The 13,681-nt window shown below is 38.8% G+C and overlaps 1 protein-coding gene across 6 annotated transcripts in view; it reads left to right on the forward strand.

Annotated features, from left to right (window-relative positions):
* The window catches only part of LOC145494735 (glutamate--cysteine ligase catalytic subunit-like), a 44,496-nt gene extending 36,705 nt beyond the window's left edge, over positions 1-7,791 (forward strand). For all 6 annotated transcript variants that reach the window (XM_081474308.1, XM_081474307.1, XM_081474305.1 and 3 more), the window contains 9 exons: positions 78-194; positions 813-951; positions 1,315-1,427; positions 1,602-1,694; positions 2,289-2,393; positions 3,054-3,135; positions 3,526-3,611; positions 4,082-4,202; positions 4,753-7,791. In XM_081474308.1, coding sequence (XP_081330434.1) covers positions 78-194; positions 813-951; positions 1,315-1,427; positions 1,602-1,694; positions 2,289-2,393; positions 3,054-3,135; positions 3,526-3,611; positions 4,082-4,202; positions 4,753-4,928 — 1,032 coding nt within the window. In that variant the 3' untranslated portion in view covers positions 4,929-7,791. The remainder of the gene's footprint in view (positions 1-77; positions 195-812; positions 952-1,314; positions 1,428-1,601; positions 1,695-2,288; positions 2,394-3,053; positions 3,136-3,525; positions 3,612-4,081; positions 4,203-4,752) is intronic.
* Positions 7,792-13,681: the final 5,890 nt, after the last annotated feature.

Below are 13,681 nucleotides of genomic sequence, written 5' to 3' on the forward strand. Positions count from 1 at the left end.
AACCTTTAACTGAAATTCGTCTAGGCACCCATTTTAACAGTTTAACTCCAAAGAGGTCTCCTCCTCTTTTCTTGAAGATGGCACTGTCAGCAGGTACGCCAATTCATCGTGGATACCTCGCAGATCTTGATTGCCGCTGGAGTGTGATAGTAGGCTCAGTGGATGATCGCACACCTGAGGAGAGAGGACTGGAGGTGAGTTAGAAGAAGAACAGCAATGATAAACGTGACAGCTATACCAAACTGTGGCAAAGGTCGCTGCCCACAGTAAAATAATAAACTTCAGTATAATTTCATAGTTGTCAACAAATCATAGCAGAATTAATCCACGAATAGGTGACAGTGTTTAAAATAAGTTTAAAAAATTTAGATAAATTGAATTCTAAAATTCCAATTATACTTTAAAATTTCAAAGTCCTAATTGTTGATGAAGTTGACGTGGGGAGAGCTTACTTTAAAATGTAACTTCCCCTTGCAATTTTACAGATGATAAGAATACTTGGGTTATCATTGACAGGGAGATTTAATGTCTTCATTAAAAGTACCCAGGGCTCTCCGTAAGCTACAGCGAAAATTGCCATCTAGTAAGGGCTGGGTACGTTGGCAACTCCAGAGATTTTTCAAGATACAAAATGTACATAAGAAATTAAACTTTCATTGCTTTTAACACCTTTTCCTTCCACTTCGAACTGAAAATCACCAGTTACTAATCTGACATCTACCACCAAATTTTCGAAACATTTTCATGCTTTGTGCACGTAGATTTTTCTTCTCGGTATTTGAAATTTCTTTTTCTTTCGCCCCGTCCTGCAGCCTTTGAAAGAAAACAGGTTTGTGATTCCGAAGTCGCGATATGACTCCATCAGTACATACCTGTCACCAGAGGGAATTAAGTACAGTGATATCGACTTGGTGTACGACAATGAGATTTATCAGCAGCTGGTGGATGGCGGTTAGTGATATCATCAAAATTGTTGAACGTATGAAGTAAACTTCATCAATCAAGCAACAACTCCTTTATTTTATTTGTAGCTAGAAGCTCTGTCAGCTCATGGGCTCCTGGCTCTCTCCAATCATCCAGTTATTGACGTTGATATGACTTCACATGAGCAGGTTTTTCATTTACTATCCTAAAAGCCATGCAACTTAAAATTGACTTTACCACCTTGCTGTGTGTGTTTTGCGTGTGCGCTGTCTTTCGTTTTCAAACGAAAAAAAAAGGAAAAAAAAAAGGGGGGGCAACATGACGACCGTTTTTTCAGGATTTGTGTATATATTTTTCTTACATATCTTCTGTTTTGTTTCTCACTGTTAGGAATCGATCAACAGTTGGCTCGCCATTTTGCGCACTTATTCATCCGGGATCCTTTGACCTTGTTCCGTGAGCATATCTATGAAGACGATGAACAGAATACGAATCATTTTGAGGTAAGCTCAATATAAAGTGCATCCCAATCCTTGTATCAATGGACAATTTTATGCTATGGAAACCTACTAATCGATTGTTCGACGAAAGAAGTGTAGAATCCTTCGCCCCTTACTTTGGCATAAAGATGAAGTGTCCATCGCCTAACGGACAATGTGTTTTATTTTGCTCCTCAGAATATCCAGTCCACCAACTGGCAGACCATGCGTTTCAAACCGCCTCCCCCTAACTCGTCCATCGGCTGGAGAGTAGAGTTCAGAGCCTGTGATGTAATATAGTGTAGAAGTTTACTTAGGTTTAACTTTCCACTCCTAAACAAAGTGATAAGAAGAAGAATATTTGCCATCAATGGTTGATTCAAAAGCAATTGCAGATAGTAGGATTTGTTTCTATTCCGTGACGTCTTTCTAAGCTAAGATCATTGGTTATCCCTACGAGGGCAGCAGATTCATGGAGAGAACCAATAAAATTGGTTTTAATATTACACGTTAAATTTAACAGAAAGACCTAGACTTTATACCCAATCTCAATTAATCGTCCACGACAATTTTTTTTCCTTTAAAGTCACTCACTGGAATTTTCGAGGATTTAAAGGTCATAGTGAATAAATAAACGATTAGAAGTCTAAGCTAAATGTCGGAAATAGCGAACAACGCCGAAGACTTGAAATTCAGAATAAATAACTAAATTTGGTCGCTCGTTGTTTGGTTTTCTCTCTCTTTAATCATCAATTGAAATTTATGTAAAAACAACGTAACATTTTTCTTTAATAAACCCAAGGCAAATGCAGCTGACTGATTTTTTATAATCATTTCTTCGTTAACTGCACTGATTGTTTCTTTTCCTTTTCTTATTTTTACCAGGTGCAACTGACAGACTTTGAAAATGCCGCCTTTGTAGCTTTCATTGTGCTTCTCACGAGAGCCATTTTATCGTTTCACCTCAATCTGCTTATTCCCTTGTCCAAGGTGAGAAAATGAAAATAACCCAGAGAGAATGAAGGGTAGAGAGCCAATCCCCCATACAGGCCTTATTCCAAAGGTAGTCCCTTTCAAGTTATATTTAGACGAGCGACTAACTTACTTCCGCGGTTAATGTTACTACGCACGCGTAAAGCAGTTTAGGCTGCACACGTGACCAAAACTCTGGGTCACAGGGTTGGCTATTTCTAGACCCTTATAAAATCGCAAGTGATCTTAAAATTACTAGAGAGTGATTACCTTGTGAATAAAACCTCTCTTGGGAATTAACTATCTCACCCTTCATGCTCTCTTAGAAAAACAGAATTCTGTCAGCTCATAAGTGCGAAAGAAGGCCTGTTCGTTCTGGTCTTAGTCTTGTACCACCTATTATGTATCTGACCAAGCCAAGGTTGTACCTGGGTGGGACCATACATGAGCCTTACATGTTGTAACTGCAGCCTCTTAAATAACCACGTCGCGTTTTATATTTGCATAAATCGTCATAATGTTAGTTAGAAAATTCATTTTCATTTTGTGTAACGTTATGCTAGTCATTATAATAAAATTATAATAATTCACTTTTAATTTGGATAGTTTGTGACTCTTTTTTGAAAATAACAATCAAAGGAAACATTATATAAAAATATCTGCAACGTTCTGTCATAGGTTGACGAGAATATGGTCACCGCTGGAGAAAGAGATGCTGTCCGTCAGGGAAAGTTTTTCTTCAGGAAAACTTTGAAGAAATGTTAGAGGAACTTTTCTTCTCTTTTACTTGAGAGTAGCAGTTACAGTAATTTGTAAGAAATTTGCCCTAGAAAAGACTAGGCAGAGCAGTATGAGAAAGAGCGAGATGGTTCGAACATTTCGTTTGATTAAGTAATTCGTGACAATGAGTAATGCGAAACTCCGGCGCTCAGTAGAATTTTGTCACATGTACATAAACAGCCAGTCATTGGCTTACCTGCTCTTACTTCTCGGCATGCACTAGTTTGTGCAAAATGAGGCCAACTGATCTATTTCGTTTCAGCCCTGTTGTACTACACCATTTACTTTGGCGATTTTATTTTCTGCTGTATGGTTTTCGCGCGGGGATTCAAGTTTAGTCGATAATGCTCTCGTGATTTTCTTTTCCAAGGCTCCACTGTGACTAATGGAGACGGTCACAACTGTGATTCAGACGAGTTTGAGCTGATGACGATTGACAAAATTGTCAACGGCAAGGTGAGATATATGCCGACTGAAAATGTATCTGTTACACGTTTTTCGTTTGTGAAGGAATTTACACTGACTCTGCCATGTCCCACATCAGCCTTACATATGTGTAGTTCAATTTCGCGTCCTTGTGGTTTATTATTTCGTCATTTTTTTTCCAACTTTATTTCTGCCAAAATACTTCTACTCTAAGATGATTTTTTTACATCGCAATAATAACTAATTATCACGACGCTATAAAAATAAAAGTAAATAGGAAGTGTCCGGGGATCTTGCACGCTCGGCTAAATAGGACTCTAGTCACATTTATTCCCTTTATTTGTTTTGCTGCTTTTTTTTGAGGTGGGGGGGGGGGGAGTTGGTTCTTATTACTTCCATTGTTTCACGTTCTGTTGTTGTTGTTGTTGCTGTTGTTGTTGTTGTTGTTTCGTTGTGATTCCCTACTGTCTTCATTGTCTTTCATGTTTCTCCTTTTATAGGAAGGTGAATTCCCCGGACTCATACCGCTGATCGAATGTTACCTTAGCAACGTGGATGTCGACATTGACACGCACTGTACCATTTCCCAATATTTGAAACTTATCTCAAGGAGAGCTTCAGGTGAGTGGTAAATCAGTTTTGATATTATTGGTCCATCTAATGCCTTATGAAAATTGATTTTCATGTGTGATAGGACAAACTTTGTAAATCTCATTTAAACAACAGCAAATATATATATATATATATATATATATATATATATATATATATATATATATATATATATATATTTCGTTATGGAACAAGTCGCAGCATCTATAACATTTTGAAATATGTTACACCTACGCCTTGGTTTTACATCGAAGTACACACAAGACTGCACGAGGGCAAAATCCTTCCATGTGTAGTCCTGGGAGGGGTAGTTGCCCAATGACTGTTACCATGAAGAGATTCCCAGTTTGAATGCTGGCAAGGTTGTACATTTTATGTTCTCGTGCTGGACGTATCTACTTGCTTCATGAACAGAGATAAACGTCGGCCTGGTGGGCGTGGCTTTGTCACCTGACCAATACCTGTATATATAGACAGTTTATTTGGTGCCTTGTTTAGCGTTTGATAGTTTTATGTCCTCGGGCACGAATATGAGAGTCATACCTTTCCTTCTCTTTAGGTGTGCTGCTGACGACAGCGCAGTGGATTCGCAGATTCGTCGACAAGCACCCCGAATACAAGAAAGACTCGGTTATCAGTGAAACGATCTCTTATGATCTATTGAACACTTTCGATCGTATAAGTCGAGGAGAAATGGGCGCCCCCCAACTTTTTGGAAAACCAAGAAATGCCTGAAAAATAAGGAAGAAATGCGAAAAAATGGAGGCTGGACAATAAGTGAGATGATTTACTCACTAATGCAAATACTGTGCTATATATATACATTTAGCATAAATCAACCAGCGTTTACTAAAACAGTTAGATGATAGTGCGCCCTCGTCAACTATCACGCGATAGAAATCTCGAGCTCATAATCTAAAACTTGTTTAATATATCACATTCGGGGCCTTCGATTGTCATGTGACATCATGTCGGAATAGGTGCCACTTGGAAGGTATTAGGGTAGGCAAATTTCTTAATTTGTAATCTGTCAGAACCACTTGATCGCTCGGACAATCCATCTTAAGGGAAATTTATATCTATCATTCACATAAAAACGTTGGTCAGTCTACGAAGTGGAGATTCTGATGACAGGCAAATGCTTCATTTGGAGAGTAATGCTGTAATAGCTTTTTTTTTTTAGCGAGAAACAACTCAGATTTAAACATGTTTATAAGTTTCCTTAAATAGGTGACTTGCTATCAAAACTTAATTCAAGTGCATAAGTGTATACAATTGTAATATAAGTAAGAGTGCGTAAGTGTAATACATTTAATGCAAGTGTTATCTGAATGTTACCGTTGAAGCTGATAACACTTACGAAACCATGAATATTCTCGATATCAGGAAACAAAGAATGCAATACAGTCTCATTAACTGCTTTATACAGTGCTGTGTAAGGAACTTAGAAGATAACGGACATTAGCAAGTGAAACCAATTTGTTCTGAACACTAAATGGAAAGTTCATTCGTTTGAAAGCTTTTATCCTTTGTCCCTTATTTTTATTTTGTATAATAATTTTTGTCTTCAGATATTCTTTTGATAATTTCTTGGCTGCTTCCGTTGATTTTTACACTCTAGTTCCAGCGCCAACACAGTCTTCCTTTTTTCCGTATTTTATAGCCGGAAATGCGATTGAAACGAAAAAAAATTTAATTCTGTAGCTATGAGACCACGCTCGAGACATGCACAAAATCCGAGAAAGAAGTATACAGTTCACAGAATTGAGATTGAGGCTTCGATGTTTAATTAAAAGAAAATAATTATGATTTATATGGCGGGTAAGGTATTCTCTATTGCTGTGGTATGATGGTACGTAATGTAATAAGAAATGTGCACATGAATGTAGAGCAGATTTCGTGTTAGTAATAAAGTCCTAGTAGATTTGTGCTACGCCAGTTGTCCTCATGAACAGAAGTCTTGTGAATAAAATTATATACCCGTTTTAAAAAAATCGCTATTTGTGTCGCAGGATAAAGCCAAACCGACGGCCGGCAGAAGTCGGTTTGACTTTATCCTGGGCCAAGTGTGTAAAGCTGCGAATCACGAATATAATACGACGCATGTATAAAAGCAGACACAATATATAGATTTAGCCAAGCCTAAAAGCGGAACTCGAACTACTGATTTTTCTTGGATCAGACTCCAAAAAATATTAATTGTGAGCATTAAATAGATCTTTCCCGTATTCCAACAAACAACGGCACCGAGTCGAGGTCAGGGTGGACAAAAATACAGCAAATGTATGAAAATGTCCACCCTAACCTCGCTCTGGTGCTATTATTCGTACGCACTGAAGTGGAATGCGGGAAAGTCTCTTGTTTCGGCGTGCGGCTTCACACTTTTTCTTTTACGTGAAAAACTTAACAAAAAAGCGTGCCGAATTTTTCCAAGATTGTTGCCATGTATCAGGGATTTTCCAAGAGAGGACTGTGCAAGGAATACTTCGGAAGAAAAGTCAACAACGCCCCAGGGGTTTATTCGCACCGAATTGTTGCCTTTGGACGAGCCCACTCCCTCTCCCCCGGAGTATTGACCTGGCTTGAGTCGGCGATTCAATCTTACCTGGTAAGCGGTCGACTTGAGCTCTAAGCTTGAGCCCGCGATATGGGCAGTGGGTACCTGTGGTAATGGTGCTACTCTCTTTTATTTTTCAAGGTATGGTATGGGGCTCGGATCGCGCACGTGCAGTGCAAATGTCGAACGTACGTGTGTACATACGGACGGACGGACGGACAAACACGTGACAACTGAATTTTTGATGGTTTCGCCCGTGTGCCTTTGGCGCGCAGGAGCTCAGCTAATATATAATCGATGATCCGGTAATGACATTGACGAGTAATCGATGGGTAAGCAATGAGTACATGTAATCAACTGATTAGTCTTTGATTGTTAGCGATGATTAATTACTTAATAAGCCGAGAGTTAAGTCTTTACGGGAAAATCTCAGACCGAGACCTTACCGTCTCGGTATTGACCGAGTGATAGCGAGGTCAATTCGGCAAGGCTGAGGATTGAGATTTTCCCGTTAAAGTGCACCTAACCCCAAATTTTTTTTCGCTAAAACGAATCTACTTATTATTTGAAATAGTTCTGCGAAAAAATATTTGGATTCCGTTAAATCCTCGATTTTCTGTGCCCCGACGAAATCTCGAAAATAGCTCCAAAACACTGCCATTTTATTTCACGACCGAGTTTGAGGAGAATGGGTCTAGCGGCTCTTGGGACGTCTACCCAGCAAGGTTGGATATCTCACGTCCTCTCATTTCCTTCAGGATGGTGCAATACCCATTCGAAAAGCGCGCAGAAACGCCTTCCAGAAGTTCTACCGGCTGTTGCAGCAACATTCCAGATTTAAAGAAAGATATACTGTACAATTTACTGACGATGGTCGGCTAATGGTGCAATGTAGTCGTAAACGAATCTGAATCTATGAGAGTCATTGAAGAACTCTCACTGGAATTTGTTCCGCAGACTATCGAACGCTATTTTCATAAATATTCTGCTTAAAGCTAACCAGCAATTTGTAGAAATACTACCGACAACCTATATCTTCCAATCCCGCAGTATTTTTTATAACATAACCGCCAAAGTTGTTTGATCCGATCATGATCAAGAAGCGTTATACTGATATGTAAATAGATCGCAACTGTACGCCGCTAACCAACACTTATTTCTCTTTCGATTTAGATGAAAGTCGAAGATTAATCCTCTAGAATTACATGATAACAAAATTGTTAGACTCACAGAGTTTTTCGAAGGTTTGGAAATCAGCAGTGCGACAAAGATTCTGTGCAATAGCGTCGAAAATATGACCGCGTAGCATTATCTGCGGACCGCTTAGGGAATACATACTTTTCGCTTATCCGACGAATTTCACTGCATACTTTGAGTACAATTTACATTGGTTATTTGGAGTTACGACTTAAAACGTGTGACAATGTGAAATCGGTAATTGTGTGAAGTTTTTCCTTCCGCCTTGCTTCCCGCAGCTTCAAAAATACAGGTCCAAACAATACGATTTTTAATCGATCGATGCCAATGTTTTGGAGGTCGTCAAGTCTCGAAAACTGTAACACGTACCTCGCTCTTATAAACATAAAGCATTCAACTGAAAGTAAAACACAAACTGGATTTAACAGAACAATCACACCTTGACAAAATACATTCTCGCTAAGGCCAAATGTAAACGGGCTATAAACACGCGTGGGAATCTTATGTTTAGTTGACGAAATTACCATCCAAAGCAGTCCTTGAGTTTTCTTTCCTGTTTTTCGTTTGCCTGCTCCTCCACTTCGTATCTAGCTTTCCATTCCTAATATACAAGCAACTCGTCCGAAAAGTAGTCTTCTCCTTCGTCGCTTGAAATATTGTAAATTTCTCTCAAAGCTCTAAGCAACGAGTTCACAGTTGTCGAACGTGCTCGATCGAAGTTTATTTCGGAGTCTTCCGAATCGAAACTTAACTCTGACTCCGGTGACGAAAAAGAAACGATTCTAAGACAAAACTTGGACGTTTTAGTCCCAAAATACATCGGAACGATTAGTTTTGTGTTCCATTTTCTCGACCAAATACAGAGAGATGACTGAGGCGCCATTGTGTTTGGTTCCTGGGTAGACGTCATCAGGTACCGCCTCCCCAGACTCCCTAAAACGCGGTTGTGAAACACTTCAAGCGCGACTTTGAAAGGGCATAGAAAATCGAGGATTGAACCAAATTAAAAAATTTCTTCACCCAAATGCTTCAAATGAAGTCTAGATTCGTTTTACCGGAAAAAAAAAAAAAAAACAAAAAGTTGGGGTTAGGTGCACTTTAAGACCGAAAGTTATTTGATCTGGAAAGAAGTGAGACATTTTCAGGAAGACCTTTAACCGATCTAAAATAAAGGAGGACAATAGCTAAATTAAGCTACCTCGCGCTCATAGTTAATATAGGGGACTTGTTATGAACCCCGGTAAACATCAAAGGAGCAAGCAAAGATGCCAAGATTTATGTTGGAATGCCCACGACCGTGCACAGTCTTTTGCTTTGCGCTCGTACACTAAGAATGAATTACATAACCAAAATGTTTCTATTGGTTAGTTCCTCGGTCATTAATAAACGACTATTGTGTTTTGCACAATGTCAAGGCCAAAAGAGCGAACAAAAACATACAACAAAGAACTTTGCGGGGTTTCATAACGATATCCCTCTATTAAGTATGTCGCGCTGGACATTTGAATGCGTGTCCTTTTGTACTGTCCAGTAGATTGTTTGTAAGTACGAAAAAGAACGTGTGAAAGTAGGTTGCAAGTTTTGAGAACTTAAACTTTTCGCCTAAAAATGTGAACATAGATTTGCATTTAGTGAACCGGAGCGTTCCGAGAGCTTTAAAGCTGAGAGGTTGAGCTACTTCTGACGAACAATGGAAGCTGAGATTCGATATTTTTCAACATGAAATGGCGGCCGAGTTTCACGCGCGCTGAAAATACAACCTTCGGTCTTCGGGTTAACGCATATGCGGATTGTTTATAAAATGCTTGTAAAGGTACTTCAATTTACATAAGCCAGCCTGCTTTATTCATGCTAACTTCAATTCGACTTTTCTGGGATACTGGAAAATTAGAAATAACAAGCTGTGATTGCTCCGTGTTACGCCGCAAATTGTAACAACTAACGCTAAATGTAACATTAAAGCAAATTATTAAATTCTCAACCTCGGATAACGCAATTCTTGCTTTCTTATTGGTTCAATGTATCTCGGTTACCAGCCATTACCTGCGTTCGACCTTGTATGGAAATTAATGGGGTAAATGTCGCTCGGCATAAACTTTTTGCGTGAAGCCAAAATTTCAAATATGAACGTCGAGATTTTACGCAGTCAGGAAGATTACGTAACAACAACAATTTTTACTTTAATGATGCTGAATGGCTTGCTGGTCCTGGTGGCACCAAATTTTCGAAACCAATAAAAGAAATGTCAAAAGAAGAACTGAATGTTTTTCTGAAGAGTTTTTGCTCTTCTGCGAGGAAGAAGGATGGCGCGTCAGTTTACAAAAGTTCATCAGTAAACCATCTGAGAGTCGCCAGTTGATCTTTTCCTTCGCTCGCCGCCGCTCAACACTGAAATAAACCGTTTTTCATTATCTCTGACCCCGCTTTTACTGAGGCAAATAAAGTATTAGAGCATTTGTAGAAGACCTCAGAAAAAACGGGCAACATTGCTGGCCTAGTCCATACGAAATGGCAAGAAACCAATTTCCAGTGATTTGCAATGAGCAGACGAAGAAACTGTTCGACAGCGGGGAGCTCGGACCGGCAGAGATTAAAAATCCCACACAGCTACAGAGGACGACCTAGTTTTACCTCGGTCTCTCTTCTGGCCGACGAGGACGAGAGAATAAACTCTAGCTGGCGCTAACCATTCTGTCCTTGCGAAAAACCCCTCAAGGAGTATTTTGAGCTGAACCGAAATCGGCTCGCGGTTCGTTACCAGCCAAGAAAAACCATCAGGGTGGGCTCGAAGATTCTGAAGATGAATCCGACGTTAATATATTTCTGTCCCTGACTCTGAAACTGGTCAACAACCAGATCCACACATCCAGCTCGAAACGCCAAGGCAGTCCCAGCAAGGGAAAGCTGAAAGAGTTCTTTTCGAGAATAATTTTGGCACAACGTCTTTGTCGCGTGGTGCTCAAAGCTTTCGGCAGTATTTTTATAACTGGAATTTGCAAGTGCAAGATTATTACTCTTCTCGATGACTCAAATTAACTTGAACTCTTTTCCAACTTTCTGACCAAGGTTGTATATCCTTCATTTGGTAGAAGTTCCTTGAATTTTACATGATTGTGATTTCCCACTTGTTGTTGTTTTTTTGTAACATCAACAACCGGCCGTTTTGTAAATTTAAAGTCCAATAAAATTAAGCTATAATTTCCAAGTACGCTACCGAATTTAATAAACAATTATTCCATTCGCGCTTGTTGGATATGAGATGGTAAGTAGCCCTACGGGCCTCGTTGGCTACTTACCATCTCATATCCAACAAGCGCGAATGGAATAATTGTTAAATACAGCAACATTAACCTGAATTGTAACCATTTTTGACGCAAAATGTAACAACTCTTCAATGCTAATTACGCGAAATATAACAACGCAAACTGTAACAACCTTTTAGATCAATTATTACTAAGAGAGCTTCAGTTACATTTCTGCTCACTCTGTGCGGGTGGTTAAACTTGGTCAAAGCAAACTTCAGCACAGCTTTAGCAATTATCCTTTAATGGTCTCAACCTTATGAAGTATAGATTTTTCAGATTCTCGAATTTTAAACAAACCACTGTTTATGTCACTATCGATACTAGTAGAGGGAAAGTGGGAAAGAAGAGAGAAGGGTCGCAATATTCCTAAGTTTTAAGAATTGGGAGAGGACAAGACGGTTAAAGGGACACTGTATATAAATTTACGAAATGGTCCCTAAATTTATGTAAACTTTATCTCAGGTTCCTGAAGAATGGCCCGGGTTACTTAAAGTTACCGTGTACCTTTTAAGGTACACGGTAACTGGACGCGACACACCTCTTAAAAAAGGTGTGTCGCGTCCAAATGCTGTAGCGCGTCCGATTTAAACTGCTAAACCCCTATATTAAATTGAAGCTTATAGCGCTGACTATCAAACTGCACCAAGAATTTTGAAATAGAATGAATTGTCTAATTTTTTTAAGACCTCTAAATGGGAGCGTCCGAATCGCCTTTTGAAAGCTACAAGTCAAAGCGAATTGTTTTTTTTTTTTTCGCTTATTTAATGTTGATGGAAAATAGAATAAAAAAATTTATGACGATAACATGTTTTTTAATGAGCTTTACTTTATCATCGGAAAGTGTTGTTAATTATTATTGTTATTATATTTTTTTATTCTTTTTTGAAACACAACTAGCTGACAATCGATAAAAATTAGCTTAGGACAAGACACATATGATAGACATATTGAAAGGTCGGATAAAAGGTACAGATGATAGCCATGACAGTTGGTCGTAAAGATGCCATGTATAGTTCTATTTGATAGTTCAATTCCTATAAGAATGTACTCAAGAATATATTCAGCCTGAAGCCGGCAGAAAAATAAGAATGTTCAGCCTGTGCACGAAGAATGTTCATTCTTAAAAAATGAATGAATTAATAACCAAATAAATAAATAAATAAATAAATAAATAAATAAATAGATAAATGAATAAATAATAGGGTCTAGACCGAGCCTTACGTACGTTAAGGTAATTTAAGTTTGGGTCTTTTTACACGTGAATATGGACTGTAAGAATCATTTTTGTACATATTTAATGTAGCTCCCCGGCATCCCTGCTGCTTGAAAAAAACTGTTGTATAGAAATGCATCAATTAATAGGGTTAATTACTCCAGTGAAAATACCGTCCACTATACTTATAACGTTGTAATGAAACTATTACTTCGTTAACGACCTGTGATTCTCATAACCAAACCCCTCGTTTGGCAGTAGTTACTGCTGCTTAATTAGACACGACAGAGTTCAAATCAGTTTTAACTTGGAGCAAAAAGCTTTCAATCGTTTCATCAATAACTCCAACTGAGATTTGGCTCTTTTCGCTGTCCAACTGATCAAGTGGGCTGGCATTTCACATGCTTCAAACTGAGTACCATACGGTCATTTCCCATCCTGATCTAAGACTTCAAAAATCGCTCACGTCAAGTAAAAACGCAAAGCCAGAGGGAATTGCAAACTATACTGTGGTAAGGTTTTGTTTTTGTTTTTTGTGTTTTGTTATTTCATTTATTTATGTATTTATCTTTTTAGATCTTACTTGGTATAAAGTTGCCAAGAGAAGACGGTACGAGCTCTTGCGGTAATGCAGTATTCAATAACTACAACGTGTATATACACTGTGACTGATTTTGCTTTCTAGATCTCTCTAATATTATCGTTATTGTAGCCTATTTTTACTCCGGGTTCAAGCTGCCGACAATGTTCAGTTTTAATGTGAAGACAAGCGCAAAAAATACCATGTTCCTGGGAAATTCACGCTATGCCTGTCTATTACAAGGTGCGACTCGGTCTGTTAGTTCTTTTCCAGTCCAGAGAGATTCCGGTAGGGTCGAAAGGAAATTAGAGACACATAATTTTCAGCGCGATTTTAGGCAATCTGGTTTGAATTTTTTGGTAATCCATGTGTCCATCTACTGTTGTTTCGGATAATTTCTGGATCTCTTGCATGGTGACTTTTTTTCTTGAACAGTAGATCGAAACGATCCAAAATAAGTTCGGTCATTCCGTAAGCCTCCCGTGAAGGGTTTTGTGGTATCTCAATGTTGCTATATGAGAGCTGGCTGGCTCAGCTCATTCGCTCAAAACGCTTTCTCTGTGTCGTGTTTTCAGTGTTGCTGCTGCAACTGACAGATAATATAACCTGTTTCACTTCAGTTTTTTAGCCTTGCCG

This window comes from Orbicella franksi, chromosome 8, assembly GCF_964199315.1.
Source record: "Orbicella franksi chromosome 8, jaOrbFran1.1, whole genome shotgun sequence".
Taxonomy (NCBI): domain Eukaryota; kingdom Metazoa; phylum Cnidaria; class Anthozoa; order Scleractinia; family Merulinidae; genus Orbicella; species Orbicella franksi.